This window comes from Choloepus didactylus, chromosome 13 (assembly GCF_015220235.1).
Source record: "Choloepus didactylus isolate mChoDid1 chromosome 13, mChoDid1.pri, whole genome shotgun sequence".
NCBI lineage: Eukaryota > Metazoa > Chordata > Mammalia > Pilosa > Megalonychidae > Choloepus > Choloepus didactylus.
This window is the reverse complement of record NC_051319.1, coordinates 2,493,125-2,509,567: the sequence shown is the minus strand read 5'-3', so window position 1 is coordinate 2,509,567 and position 16,443 is coordinate 2,493,125. Positions and strand designations below refer to the sequence as shown.

At 34.3% G+C, this 16,443-nt stretch overlaps 1 protein-coding gene across 5 annotated transcripts in view; it reads right to left on the bottom strand.

The window, feature by feature from the left end:
* The window catches only part of SREK1 (splicing regulatory glutamic acid and lysine rich protein 1), a 46,594-nt gene extending 30,604 nt beyond the window's left edge, over window positions 1-15,990 (bottom strand). Inside the window, exons 1-6 of one of the 5 annotated variants that reach the window (XM_037801253.1) lie at window positions 15,696-15,781; window positions 7,832-7,859; window positions 7,726-7,754; window positions 4,526-5,299; window positions 2,437-2,560; window positions 2,035-2,150 (exon numbers count right to left, since the gene is read on the bottom strand). In XM_037801253.1, the coding sequence (XP_037657181.1) occupies window positions 2,035-2,097 (63 nt within the window). In that variant the 5' untranslated portion in view covers window positions 2,098-2,150; window positions 2,437-2,560; window positions 4,526-5,299; ... (1 more) ...; window positions 7,832-7,859; window positions 15,696-15,781. Of the gene's footprint in view, window positions 1-2,034; window positions 2,151-2,436; window positions 5,300-7,725; window positions 7,860-15,260; window positions 15,353-15,695 lie in introns of all 5 variants that reach the window. The other 4 variants (XM_037801252.1, XM_037801251.1, XM_037801250.1 and 1 more) reach the window with 4 other exon arrangements.
* Between the last annotated feature and the right edge of the window lie 453 nt (window positions 15,991-16,443).

The window sequence follows — 16,443 nt, the reverse complement described above, 5'->3', positions numbered from 1 at the left end:
TACCATTTCACACCCACTAGAATGGCTACTACCAAAAAACGGAAAATTACAAGTGTTAGAGAGGATATGAGAAAACAGGAAACTTAGTACATTGTTAGTGGGAAAGTAAAATGGTGCAGCTGCAGTGGAATAGTTGCTCAAAAAATTAAACAAAGAACTACCATATGACCACAGAATTCCACTTCTAGGTACATACCCTAAAGAACTGAAAGTAGTGATTCAAACAGATATTTGTAAACCAATATTCATAGTGTTATTCACAATAGCCAAAAGGTGGAAGCAACCAAAGTGCCGATCAACAAATAAATGAATATAAATGTGGTATAAGCATACAATGGAGTATTAGTCAGTCATAAGAAGAAATGAAGTTCTGATACATGCTACTACATGGATGAACCTTGAAGACATCATGCTGAGTGGGATAAAACAGACCCAAAAGGGCAAATATTGTATGATTTCACCTATATGAAACACCGAGAATAAAAGCAGATTTATAGAGACAGAGAGGAGACTACAGTTTAGCGGGAGGGGGTGAACAGGGAATGCAGGGTTTTTGTTTGGGGTGATGGGAAAGTTTTGGTAATGGATGGTGGATAAGGTAGCACAACACTGTTAATGTGACTTAATCCCACTGAACTGCATGCTTGGGAGTGGATGAGATTGGAAAGTTCATGTTTTATACATGCTTGCACAATTAAAAGAGAAAGAGACTAAAGAAATAATAACAACTGTATGCAATAAATGAACCTGGAGGGGATCAAGCAAGGGAGAAAAGGCTCAAAGGGACATTATTAGGACATACGAAAAAAACTGGAATATAGACTGCAACCTTTGTATCAATTTTACATTTCCTGAAGTTGATAACTGAACTTAAGGTAGTTACATAAGTGAATATCTCTGTTCTTAGGATATGTACACGGAAGTATTATGCATTAAAGGAGCATTAATGTATACAATCTACTCCCAAATGTTTAAAAAATAGAGAGCTGGACAGATAAATAGATTATTGATATGGCAAATGTAACAAAATGTTAAAAATTGATGGATCTGGGTATATGGGGGGTAGAAGTACTTGGAATTCTCTGTATGGGGTTTGTATTATTTTGCAACTTTTCTGTAAGTTTGAAATTATTTCCAAACAAAAAGTTTATTTTTAAAAAAGTTTTATAATAGATGCCTATAGCTAAATCAAGAAGAAACAATTTCTTCTCAAGGCAACAAATTAAGTATTTAAAATGTTATACTGTTGCGTAATAAACCCTTCAAATTTTTCAGACAGCAAGATATTATTTTCTGGGGGAGGGGGGAAAAAGGTGACAATCCTGGAATACATTAAAATATACCAAAATATGCCCAGAATAAAATTTCCAGAAAGCCCTCACTGATGATCAGATATTCAATGACAAAGCATTTCTCCCAAGGATCCAACACGTTTCCAGCAGAACAGTGTCATGCAGAAATTTAAAAACCTAAAATTTTGCACTTTGAAGTTTTAGAAATGACTTTCATAACTTGTGTAACTAAACAACAATTATAAAGCTTATTGTTTCACTCCCTATTTAGCACCACAAAGATAGAAATCACAAAGGCATTAAATTACTATTTAATTCCTCATAGTTAACGAAAACATATTTAGTCTTGTTTTTACCTTGTTACACTTTCCCAATGCCAGAAAAATGTTTCTCTGAAATAGTTTTTCCCCCATTAGCCAACACTGTGGATCATTCAAACGGATTCAGTCCTGATGAACTGGAAAATCCAGTTACCTAGATGTTCCAATTCCACATATTTTCTAAAGTGCTGTATTTCAATACCTCATTTATGATGTAATAATCTATTTCATTTCTCAAATTTAAATAAATCTCCAATTGCTTCCGGAGTAATTCCAAAAGAGAGTCAGTGGTAACAAAGAAAATAATTTAGTTTTCAAAGCCTCTTGATTTAAAAAAATAATAGATCCAAAATGGAAATAATTTTCTAAGATCTTTACTCAACTGATTACACCCCTTTTGTAAGAGGGCTTACAGTACTTACTGTAGTCAAGGGATTTGGGGTTGGTATGGGAAGCAACCCTGCACCAGGCATCAGACTTGTCATGGTTGGAGCAGGAGCCAGTAAAGAGAGGGCTTTAGATTCCTCTGGGATTTTACCTGCAGAGGCAAGTTACAAACATTACAAAAAGCAGAAACACCACACAAACTTTACACTATGATTTTAAAATTACCTTTGTAAGTAAAAAATAATAATAATAAATGAATCTATCTATTAGATCTGTATAAAGAAATAAATAAGAACTTAAGTCTTTCCTTTTATCCTGTTCTACTAGGAAAAATAAAAGTGAGCAAAACTTCAAAAACTAACAATCTCATTAATGGAATATTATTTTAAAAATTGAATAATGTAGACAATTATTTAACACTTTGAGCTATGGGTCACCTGTACTGGAAACTTAATGTTCATGAACCAAACGATATCAAGCATGGACGCTTTCCCAGGACGGTGTTTTCGCGGTGATCGAAAGTTGTGTTACACATGACAACCGTTCGTGTTGGCTGCATCACTAATAGCACACAGAACATCAGATACAGAAAAGAAGAACATTTTTTAAAGTTTAATCCCCAGAAATGGCAAATAACCAAATTAGTCAAAAAAAAGAAAAAGAAAAACAAATATGTGCGAATTGAAATTTGTTTCTCATGAGTGTCCCTATCCTGTTACTGAAACTACCTGCTTGTGAGCAAACAATTTTAACAACCCTCCAATAGATTTCATTTAATTCCAAGTACAGAAGAAAAACAAAAATCTACTTCATGCAATTAGCTTTCATTTAAAAGGAAGCCTACACCCATTCAGTTAATAAGGCATCTCATCAATGACATAACAGATGCCGAAAAGAATTCAGTTCCAAAGATACGCCTGGGAGTCCACTAAACATTTTTTAGAATAACTAACAGAAAAGTTCCCTAGTCGTAGGATATTTCTTTAACTTAAAAGACTAACTTTTAGGCCTGATTTACATACACTTATCTGAAGAGGGGTGGTTAATGCTTAAATGTTTATAAACATTTTAACTGCCAAATGGCAATAACAGCAGTAAAACATTCTTAGACACTCAGAAGAAATCCCACAATCTAAAATACGAAAAATTTACTCAGAAATAAGCCATCAATTTAACATACTTAATTTCTAAATTCTAGTCAGTTAATTTTGATAAGACTGCAACTGGCATTTTTCCTGGTCCTACAAAAAAAAAATTTCTTAAAAGGTCAACTACATATAACATTTTAGAAAAACTACTCATATTTATGTGGCAGTTGGCTACACATTTCCTTTATGAGTTCTCTAAAAATGACTTAAGATAGTGTACAAAATCATGCTAAAAGGAAATATAGCATATGGAGTAAATTTTCAAAAGCAATATGCTGGGTTTTAGTGGTAAAAATCCTATTTAAAACAACCATTAAGTGCAGGGATAGACCTCTAAATATTATCTGAATATATCTCTAAAAATGGATAGAATTCAAGATGGATTTAAAAATGTGCCTTAAATAATGGCTATGCCTTATTTATAGGAACAAATGAAAATCAGTTTATTAACTTTAGCAAATCCCTACATTTGTCTAAGCTTTGCAGCATCTAAGTTAATACTACTTTAATTTACTAATTTCAAAAACAAAGTTACTTTATTATATGAATGTAAATTCTGCAGAAGCACAGATTTAACATTAAGATAGACAAAAGGTAGGAAGACCTTACTGAAGATAAAACAATTTATTTTATGCTTATGAGTTACTAATACTAGCACATCTATGTATACCCACATATACACTACACTATTTATATTGGTATTAGATATGATTTAACTGTTATAAACAGGTATTTTTAAAATAACAAGTTTCTATAACCTAAACATATCTTGATTTATCAACTGATGTCTTTAGGTGGAAATTTTATGTTTTGTCATCCTAATTTATGTAGCTAAATAAGAAATTAAGAATTCCAATCTACTAATGACCCAAATTTAATATTACTTGTCAATTAATAAGCAAAACTATCCATAGAAGACAGTGCAAAAAGACTACACAAATAAAAGGGGTATTTAATGCAGGCCAAAAGTTGATTACTTTATATTATAAATTCTTTCACTTCTGGCTTAAGTATCAGTAGGCTGACTCCCTCTCGCAGTAGTAATAGACTATTATTATAAATCTATAAGTCTAACTGTAAGCATAATACTATTTTCTTATCTAATTACCATGAAAGGTACTTTAAACAAGAAAAAAGTTCCATAGCAAAATTTTCAAAAACGAGTTCTATCCAATTTACCTTCCAAATGCTAGAGTATACAAGTATAAAACAAATAAGCATTTGGCATTTTCCCCAAACCATACTTCTCAGAGACAACTAAGGGGAAAAACATATCTCACAGAATGAAAGTACAAGTCCTAATCTCAGAATCCATTAGAAGCTAGTAACATCTGAAGAATTTTTGACAAAAAATTCAAGCAAACAAAAGAACACATACGCAAATAAATAATCAACAGTTTCTGAAATATCCATTCCCGACGTAGGCAGCTCAAAGTCTTCATAAGTCAAGGAAATAAGTTCTTTTCTATAATGAATAATCATCATAAAAGTGAAAGCCTCTTCTTTTCTCCTAACCCCACCCCAATAAGAAATTTACTTATTTTCCTTGATGATTTAGTATGCCTAAAATTCTAGGGAAAATGACGGAATTTGGGAGCTGTTTGTATCAGAGACGTAGACTTGGAAAAAAAACTACAAAAATATTTCATTGAGATCAGAAAGTGTTAAGATTCTTAATCAGTTTTATACAGTGTTTCAAGAACGAAATGTACCTGATCAATCTATAAACACCAATTAAGACTCACACTGAGCTTTACAACACTGAATCCTAAATTACCTCATGAAAATTTATTTTATCTTAAGGTCGAAGTAGCTCTGCTAATAATCTCCCAATATAATTTGCAACACAATATTATGAACCTTAATGAAATACCATTTACAAAGAACTGGAAAACCAGCTCACAGGTTAAAGTGAAAGAGATTTAACAAAACAAAAACAAAAACAAAAAACAAAAAAAGGGACAAAATAAAGAAAAAGAAATGAAATTAAAATAAAACAATAAAAAACAGAGACAGGGCGTCCATCTTCTGCGGTTCAGACTCCGATCTCATTTCCCCAATGAAGATTTCACTTGACGGCAGGTTTAGTGGCATGGCAAACAATGCCTAACTCAGGCAAGTGTAACAGGTCTGCCTTGGCCAGTCTAGTCATCTAATAATGCACAAATATCACATAGAGAAAACATACAAAACCAAATTAATAGTCAAAATCCAACTACCAGAAAATGTGGACATAAAGTTATGACTGATGATTAGGCTGACACCCTTGTTACATTTGACCTTATCTTTTTCTAAGTGTTAACATTTATAAAAAGAAATCTGAGATGCAGGCAACAAATAAAAAAAAAAAAGGTCACATTTGGACGAGTATAACAAAAGTTTATTTTGAAATGGCATATTTTATTAACAATAGCTAATGCTTAATATGTATGAAACTGTTACACATCAAACATTACTTTCACAGCTTAGGACCTTCTCACATTACTGTGTGCACTTAAAACAGAACTTTGAAAGAAACTGAAAACAACTTTTCTTAAAACTTATTCCGTGTTTCTCTTATTTCTGTCTTAATGCTGCTTCTATAGCATCAAGGAAAGAATGCAGTGAAGTTAATAGAAAAATGCTTGCAGCACCACAGTACATCTGATAGAGAAATCACTCCACTGGAACTCTTTCCTTTTGGTTTATTTCAGACTTCCTTTGCTATCTTTTTCAGTAAAATAATGAATTGTTTCTTTGCTTGCAGTGCATAATCAGATTTTTAACAGCTCACTGTGAAATTCTTCAGGTTCTATAAATTCATCTCTGTTAAGGTATTTAGTTTAACTCATGAAAAATGTGTTCTAAATGTCTAATACCAACTATTTTCTAAGTTAGTGTTCTAAAATATTTAATAAATTGCAACAAAAATATACTTATATTTTCACGTTCAAGAACTATAATTCAGAGTGCATTTATTCATCTCTAGTAAGTAAAGCAAACAAAAAAGGGACCTCTACATGCCCATACCTTGAACATTTATGAAAAATCAGGGTCAGGGCTTCCCAGTTGTGTGTGTGTGTGTGTGTGTGTATGAAAAAATTCTTCGGGAAGACAGCAAAGTTCCAATAAAAAGAAACTGATAAATTCTTCCCTCCAATTCAGTAATGAACTAAATAATACAAGATCCTGTGCACTGGTGGTATAATTTTATGATACAATTAATGTCCCAGTTTAATAAATTTTCTTCCTTGATTTCTTTCCTCCCATGCAGTATGCTTGGTATGAAATTTCAGTACAAGTATGCAGAACTAAACCATTAACCAAATCCTTTCCCACCTAATACTCCAATTGTGGGCTCACTGCACCCTTGCAGATCAGCAGATAGGATGTTTAGCAGATAATCAACTTTAATTCATTTTTACTCTTCCTTTTCTACCCTACCTAACTACATGCATGCAAAAGGTACTTTCAAATTTATCTAAAAAAGTCCAAAATTTTCTAGTCTGGGAATTCAAAAACACCAAAATAGCACTCACTGTATTTGATTTTAATGTTTTTTGATATCCCAGAATAGGCAATCTGAAATAAGCCTAAAATCTTAAAAATGCAGCAAACTGTTTTTTATACATTGTTATCTTTAACTTTTAACCTGGCCTCTGAAAGAGGTTTAAAAACATCACATATGAAATTTCATTGCTTCAGAAAAACATTTAGGTTGTAAATCAGTTACCACCATTCACCAGAGAAAATATATTTTAAAGACATTTAAATTATAATATCCCAATTTTATAATCCCCATACACTTGCTACAGTCAGTGCTCTGAAGAAAAGTTAATTACACACCAGAACTGTCAAACTCAGCACAGCCTATTATATCTGAGTGGCTCTGTAAATAGAAATTACTAAAAAACATTAGTAATCATTAGCTCTTAAAAGTAGTTAAAGGCATAAAGTTTATCAAATAACTAAAAGGCCTTTAGCCTTGTGCCTTTCTTCAACAACTATTTCCTTGATGGAAGCTTTAGAGTAACTGCTTTCCATGATCTTTTTTAATCACAAAAAAATCCAGTAAAAGAAAAAAAAGTAAATTCTAGTTGCTTTGCAAACAATTATACTGAATATGAAATAATAGTCACACAGTAACAATTAAGGCAAATTACCTTAAGAGGACACTAGAAAATTATAAATATTTTTCTAATAAACATAAATATCATCAACTTACCCAATTTGGCAGAATGTGTACACTTTATTTAATATTATAATTTCCCTAACCAACTTAAATTTTTTAATTTCAGAAAACTTTCTCTATAATTTGCAAATTGACAACAGAATGCCAAAGCAAACCAGAGAAGTGAAATAATGCATGAAATTTTTATGTTTAGCTATTAAATCGCCAACATACAAAAGTAACAAATTGATGATTTTAATATAATTTAATATTAGTTAAAAATTCTTTCCTTCTCCAAATTTCATTGCTTTCTCACACACATGTACACACACACAGAGTACTAACTACTTGCCAATTTCTGAAAATGTCAAAGATAATAACAGACAGAACAGAGATCAAAACAATAGAAAAAACAGTGAGATACCAACCTTCGGCACAAGGAACAACTATCAGAGCTCTGTCAATAAAAACCGTGTTAGTTAGATGCTGGGCCACACCAACACTTGACGGGTCACGAAACTTAACATAACATACTTTGGAGGAAAAAGCAAGAGGTGCGTTGCTGCAAGATAAAAAAAAAAAAAAAAAATTGAACTAATAAACATTTGCTTGGTTTTGTCACTTTCACGTAAAATTCCTTACATGTTTACATAATCTTACGTAACTGAGACTTAAGAAATTTTTGTTGTTAAGGATCATTAAGACACGAAATAGAAAAACTTAATCATTTGATGGTGATTTGTCTATAAAACCAGAAGGCAATCTAGGCAGGACTATAGCCTTATTTATAAAAACTTCAAACTCAAATTTATCAGCTCTTAATCTAAGTGCAATGTAAAAAGAGCTGATTTTACCCAAAGATGTTCATGTTATGTATCATCATAAACAACCAAAATCCCTTTATAGAAGCCCCAATCTTCAAGACTTCGCAAACTTTCGAACCACTTCCTACCCTTCAATAATGTGTTTTCCTGGCATTAAAATCACTAAAGACCTCAGAACAGTCTTAGAAACAATCAAATAATATGGAATTAAGGCCTCATGCATATGCCATAGATAACAATGTGATTTCCAGACAAAAGATGTTACAAACAAAATTTTACACTGTGTGTGTTACCAATCTTACTTGATTCCATTCAATCAAAACAGGCCTATACCAAAAAGGAACCAGACACAGCACAGATGAAAACCAACTTTTCCATAATATGAATCCATCTTGTTATATTCCAAAAATATTATCTTCATAGACCCGGTGAGCATTTTGTCAACCTGCCCATAATAACTTTCAATGAAAGTCTGTAATGGGCTTTTAGCAAGGAAAAAAAACCCAAAGTTAAATATATACCTAATATACAACATAAATGTACAATCCTTTAAAACACTAAGATTTTTCACACTAAAAAAGAAGAAACCACTTGAAAGAAATCATACATGACTTGCAAAAATAATTTACTTTAGTTTACAAAACAGAGATCATAGAAGTTGACCACAGTGTCAGAACTAGTATATGGCAAAGATGGAATTTAAAGTCTCATTGTCTAACTCCAAATCTCCTGCAACCTTCCTCATTCAACCGATCAAGAATTTTAAAGTCATTTTAATATACTATTTAACTGTTAATTCTCTAAATATTAGTCAATTTCAAAATTCCAAACCTTTCCCTGTAACACCACAGCATATAGTAACAAATCCATCTTTAAATAACACAGAATAATCACATTAATAATGGTTAAATATACCCATTTATGCCATTAACCAAACACTGTGATAATAAAACAAAAATATATTTACATTGGAACTTCAAACTATATTATTATTAACATAATAAGTAAGGCTCAAGTTGCAAAAAAATAAAACTCTATCTCACTGCCACCAACCCAACACGATTCAGTTCTGCCTAAGGCCACCCAACTGAGGCTTTGCCCCAACCCTCCCTAACAATCTAACCTTACTGAACATCTAAATCCAAGTACTTTATGTATTGTCACTGAGGTAAATACATCTGCATCCACACTTAACTCACCACCTTTACATTAACAAATCTCCAATTTAGGCCTCTCCTGAGCTCTATACTCCCATTTCTACATGCCTGCTGGAATATTACACCTTGACTGTCACAGGGGCCCTACCCTTCATCCATTAAACCCAAAATAAAATTCATCCTCCTCCTTCCTCACTAATCCTGCCTTTTGCCCTGTACTTCATCTGTCAGTTTAAGACACCATCAAATTACCCAAGTCAGAAACTTGGGAATCACTTGTGTGATAGTCACTAGTGCTAGAGTCACTAGTGCTGTTCACCAAATGTCCAAGTCTCCTTCTGAGTACACAGTAAAATTCCATTTCCCTGTTCCTTGAAGTTAGATGTGGTCATGTAATTTACTTTGGCCAATTAAATAAAAGCAGAACTGACTTTCAATACTGGGCAGACATTTTAAGAGACAATGATTGGCTCTTCCTCTACTACAGCAACCAGCAAGGTTTAAGCAATAGGCAGTTGATCCATCAGCTTCATCACAGAGCAAGGGACCATAATGAGTAGAGTCTGCAACCTCGTCAACTTACACTGGGCACATAATATAAGAAATAACCTTCTATTCTGTCAAACTACTGAGATTTGGGAGTTGTTTCCAAAGCAAAACCGGTCCCTCTTTACTGATATATATCATCCTTGACGTCTCCATCTTCCTCAGCCAACTGGTCATTAAGTCCTGTTGACACTACCTCCCAAATATCTGCCACATTCTTTCATGATTTGCATTATCAATGCCTTAATTCAGGCCCTCACCATTTCTCACAAGGATTACTGTAACAATAACTCCTACTAATCATACTACCTCCAACCTCAACCTTATTAATGGTCTTCCACAAAGCTGCCAGAGTGATCTTTGTAAATCCTAAATTTCATCACGTCATTCCACTTCTCTCCTCAAAGGAACCCTTCTGTTGGCGCCTCATTACCTAAACGCAGCCCAAAATCCAGGCATTAAATATTTTGTGGATCCCCAAACATACCCCACATATCTGGGTCTCTTTGTACATGTCGTTCTATTTGGCTATGATGTCCCCTCTACCTCTTTTTTTGAACGGTAATTCCTACTTTTCCTCAAGTTACATCCTATTTAGCTTCAGCACAGGCCTTATTATGGTTTGCTTATGTGAAAACCTTAACAGTCCTTGTAAGCTTCTAGCCACAACTGATCAGCCACCTGAAACAAGGACCCATGTCACCAGCTAACCAGCAACCTATAATTTGGGTAGCCAGACTTGAACCGATAAGCTAAGAACAATTAGATTTCTCTCAGACAGGAAAGTCATTTAGAGTCAGAATTTAGGCCATATGCCAGATGATGAGCAGATCAGCAGTGAAATAAAGCAGATAGAAACAAACTGAGCTGACAATAAGGCCTCTGAGAGAAAGTAGCAGTCACCGTGGTTGCTGATACCTTTCTGGTTCCCAGCCCCCATTCCCATGAGGTCTGGCTGTACAAGAGACTTTACCCTTTAACTTAGGGGAAACCTACATTTTTCCCAGTAAAAAATATCTTTTCTGGAGCTAGACTGAATAGCACTGTTTCTACCCTTTTCAACCCAAAAAAATCTATGATTATAATGAACCACTTAGTCCTAGCAATTGCAACACAAATACTCTCTTTTGGCTCTGAAATCTTCAAGAGCCTAGTAAAGCCACCACTGAAAATATATTTCCTAAACTGACAGACCCTTTTGAGAAAGAATGAAAATCTAAATAATCACCATTGAAAACTAACAACACATTTCCAAATGCCCCTCACTGAAACTCACTTCATTTCAAATTTAAAACATCCCCAGGAATAGGAAATCTGAGCCTGGTTTGTAAAGCAACTACATGTTAAGACATGCCACCAAAATTTGAGAAGCACAAGAACTGTATGAAAGATGCTGTTCTGTTCTAAAAAGCATTATTATGGGCATACGGATACCAGGAATAGCTACACCATTCTGTGGCTTTAAGCAATTTTCTTAGTCTTAACCTCCGATTTTCCTTCTTTAAACAGACAGTAATTATCAACTTAAATTTACTTTATAATAAATGTAAACATTTGAGCTTTTCAGGAGACACAGTAACACTATTTCACTTTGAACATTATAAGCTAAAATACAATACAGTGGCAAGCCTAAATGCAGATAACAAGTATCTCAGCAAACAAATTAATAGCATTTCAAAATCAGTTTCCAAATATTATATATAGGTATTTATCTCTAGTATATCTAAACTATTAAATCGTTTTACTTTTTTAAAATTAAATGGGATTATCATTTTTAAATGTAATTTTGACCCATAGTTTTAATTTTTAAAACGGGGGCTTCATATTCCATTTGGTCTAAATGTATGCCTCTGCATAAAAGTAGCAATACCCAAATACAGCAAATTTTACTTCAACCTCATTTGCTGAATCAATTTTTGTTTTTTTAATACAAACCCTTAAAAAATTGTTTTTCAAAAAACAAACAAACAAAAAAACAGAATTCCTTACTGTGTGTTCAATGCAGAAATCACAGAACCAACTTTCTGAGCATCAGTTAAATTTCCTGGACCCTAACTGGTTGATTATTTTGTTTTTCATTAAACACAATGATGCCACTATACAACCATTTTGAAGCTCAATTTAGTAATAATATATACAACATTTTGTTTTTATATTAATATACATCCTTTGAGAATGTATCAAAAAGGATACAACCCAAATCAAGGGAGTTTTATGTACAAAAATACTGACATTATTTTTAAGAGGGTGGCTCAGTGGGGCTGCAGTGGTACTTTGGATGGCATAATTCTTCCTGTGTAAGACTTTCTTATGAATTGCTGACACAAACTAAATGCCAGTAGGCCCTTCAATCATTGAAAATCAAAAATACTCATTTCCATATGCTGCTGACTGAAATCCACTAGTTTATAATACCAAAAAAAAAAAACAAAACAAAAAATCCAACCAAAATATCAAACGGAATTTCAAAAACACACAATATACTTAAGAAACATTACAGTCTTTAAATACTACTATAAATAAAATGCAGTATTATGAAAAACTTTTATTACAGGTTAGGGGAAAAAGGTTCAGAAACTTAACATATGAGTCTTGATTATATTATACGTAAATAAAACATATGAAAAAGATTAGAGGGAAATACATAGAAATGGAGAGGTTTTGATAGTATGGTAGGATCATAGGTGGTGTGTTTTGTTTCCTCTATTTTTTCATAAAGTGGCTATAACGGTTATATTCATTTTTTTAACTAAATAAACTTAAATAAGTAGTTTACAGATTTTACCTTTCTTAGTACTTTTGAAGACCAGAGAAGTGAAGAAAAGTCACAAGCAAAGGAAAAAAAAAAAAAAAAAAAAAAAACAAAAAAAAAAACAAAGGCAAAATCTCCAGTGTTAAAATCAGGATAGGATTATCCTTTGGGGGTTAGTGACCTGAAAGGGGTCACAGGGTAATTTCTAGGGTGGCAGATAACATTCATCTGGGTGCTGGTTACATGGATCTGTTCACTCTCTAAGAATTCATCAAGCTGAACATTTATGATCTGTGTGCTTTTCTATATGCACATTATACTTTAACAAAAATTTACTTTAAAAATAACAAAAACTTCTTACTTCTGTAAAAAGGTTTTTAGGCGATTTGAAATGCATCAATTGTACAAAAAGTTAAGATAGTAATTCTCTTTGGTATGTGACAGCATCAAAAAGGATGACAAATTACAAACAAGAATTCTTGATGTTTACAATGAATGTTTACACAAATTCTTAATTTTTAAAAATGAAAAACGAAATGAATCGCTGCCTCATGTCAAAAGAATTAAATTTGAATTTTCACATTAGCAATGAAAACCTTAAAATTTTAATGAGAAACTATTTTCACATTCTATTAAAGAAATATATTGCCAAATCTAAAACAAAAGAATTTCTAATAAGTTTCCAAAGATTAATCATAAAATATTGTTTATGAGACACTGCAATTATTTATATCCTTAATCCAACTATTATTGTTGTATTTTTATCCATTTCAGCCCAAATTTGCAAACATATCTTTCATATATAAGGATCAGATAATGACCACTTTATTACAGAGCAGGAAACATGTTAATAAAGAATGTCAATATTGTTTAAAAACAAAAAAAGGATAAGGAGACTGCTATTGCACTTGGGAAAAACTGGTTAAGGATTTTGCCTGGCCCATATGTTTTAATCTGTTACAATTTTGCTAAGTGTATTACAGTTTGTGGCACCCTAACTCCATTTTAATGCACCACACGTTTAAGCAAAGAGCATAACTCTTTTCCCTTTGACTTTCAACCTGGTAAGAACACTTCATTTCAAAAAATAGCACATTACTATGTGTCAGTTAATAACTGACAGTGTACTGCACCCAAAACCCAGATTTCAACCATGTAAGTGGAATGATGATGGCAATGAAAAATATTCCATGATATATTTCTTCCATCTCTGAGATATCTTACTATCACAAAACTAAAAGCAAGGTTAACTTACAAAGCTTTGTGTACAAAATATTTTACTGGCTGATTCCAATTCTTGCAGGATATAACACTCCTCCAAATACTTTTCAATTATTAAGAAATGTTCTGAGTGCTTAAATGAAGAGATGGCTGAAAGCATTTTCAAAGGTCAAAACATCCAAAGCTATACATGCCACTGCTAATCAATCAACATTCATGTGCGTGAACTTACGCAGTAATTTTGACAAAAATGTATTACCTTCTAATTGCGAAGAAACAATTCAGATAAACCCAGATTATAGGTCATTTTACAAAACAAAAAACTTCAAGACTAAATTTCAATGTCATGAAACAAACAGTAAGTGAAAGGGTTCTGCTCCAGATTAAATGATGTAACTAAATGCAATGGGTGACCTCTGATTATATTCTGAATCAAAAAAAAAGGAGAGAGAAAAAGCATTATTATAATAATTTGGAAAATTAAAATATGAACTACCTATTACATATTATTTTATCAATGTTAAATTTCCCGGATATGATAACTGTATTGTGGTTATATAGGAGAATTTCCTTGTTCTTAAGAAACACAGGCTTAAGTGTTTAGGGATGAAGAGCCATGATGTCTGCAACTATTTTTAAAAGGATGGGCAGAGGGAGTAGGAGTGTGAAGAGACAGAAAGCAAGCAACCAATGAATGCAGGTGAAGGGAACAAGGGTGTTCAATGTTTTATTCTTTCAGCTTTTTCTGTACATACGAACACTTCAAAGCAGAAAGAGAAAAACTCAAAAAGTAAAATTCAAAAATCTAAATACTGACTTTTACCAGTATCTATGCAGTATCACTGATATCCTTTAAAATAAAGAATTAAAGAAAATTAGGTCTGGATGCATTACTATGAAATAAACCAAATAAATAAAACGCAAATTAAAAAAAAGAGAAAACTTGAGCAACTACTACCCCTTCCTTCAAAGAATTTTGACATAACGAACAAAATACGGAAGACTGTGATTCTAAGCTCCACCTTAAAAAATATTAATATAATTAAGTAATATTTACGCGTGTAAGAATGTGAATAATCTTCAAAACCCTTACAAGTTTTCTGAGTAGATAATACAGTACGAGGGAAATCTTATCCCTTCTAATTACACTACTTGGGAAGTAGCTGCAGCCTTTGAATGCCAGCTAAAATCTAGATTTTAAAAGTATACAGCAGGGATAATCCTGCACCGACTAATACTTTCCTGAGAGGTATAACCCTCCAGGAGGAAAACGTAGTATGTTGCCAAAAGGGCGAAGAGACTTGATCTTTAAGAGCATGGATGGGCTTGGTTAGATAAACCAAGAAGATGCTAAGTTTCTGAACACCCTAGGGAACAAACAGAGCCCTAATTCCATCTTGCTATCAACCGCAGGCTTTCTGGTCAAAGATAAAGGCCTGATATTAAAACCCTAACAAACGTACAGTTTCTCAGGCGAAGTCCCCGCGATTTTCACATTGCAAAGAAGCCATCGGTCGTTCGCCATGAGGACTATTCTAGGCCCACCTGCGGCCATCTTAAGTTCGGGAAAAAAAAAAAAAAAAATAGGGGGGGTGAGCACGGAATTCAAAGACTTGGCAGCTACCATCACAAGTCCCGGGGGCACGAAAAAGGCAACCTCTAAATCATCTGTAAAGGTTCCATGGAAAAGTTCATCACCAGAATCCGACCAACAATGACAGCAAAACCACAGGGCCCCAGGCTACAGTGCCCTAATCAAATATGGGAACCAAGGTAAGTCCAGGCAGTCATGTGACGAACACCGCGCGCCCCCGTCCGCGCTCCTCTCCCCCCACGCCTTGGTTCCTAAGGGCTCTATGGCGCCCGCACCCCTCCCCCAACCGAGCTCGAGCACTTACTCTGGAGGGTAGAGCCGCAGCTCTTCGATTTCTCCTAGGAAGGAAAAAAGCGTCCGCATCTGCTCGCTGGTCACCGCCGACGACAGATTCGTCACCTGAATCACCGCCGTAGGAGTAAGGCCGAAGCCCAAGCCCAAACCGAAGCCACCGCCGCTGTTCATTCCGATCCCGCTGCCGCTGCCTTTCCGCTCCCCAAACGTCCACGACGCGTCAGCGACGGAGCCTGGAAAACGGAGGACGCGCGGCCTCGAGCGCGCTCCCGGTGGCGAATTCACGGCACTGGGCAGGTCTAGCCACCCGCTTCACAACTCTCCTGCTCCTCCACGCCAGCCGGAAGCGTCACCTCGGAAACTTGGCGGGTCTTCCGCGGTTGTGGGTTTGGGCTGCAGGGTAACTGGGGCCGTGGGAGATAGTTTTAATTTAATCCGTACTGCTGTTCTCCCCGTTAGAATTTTTATCAATTTTTACCCCTAAAGCTCGAGCAAATTCTTGTGTTCCTATTAACGTGGGAGTCCCAGCTCTTTCCGGTCTTTATGTCGGACTGGGAACCCAAGCGGCCTGTTAGTGGGGACTGGAATGACTCAAGCAACTCAAATACTCGACCAAACTTTAGCACATTATTATAAACAGGCAGCTCCCCCACCTCCCAAATAGTTTAAAAAAAAAAAAAGCCTGCATCCCAATCGTGAAAGAGCTTGGAAAATTTTACAAATCGTGTAGGTTCACATTGAATTAAGGAAGGAGGTAC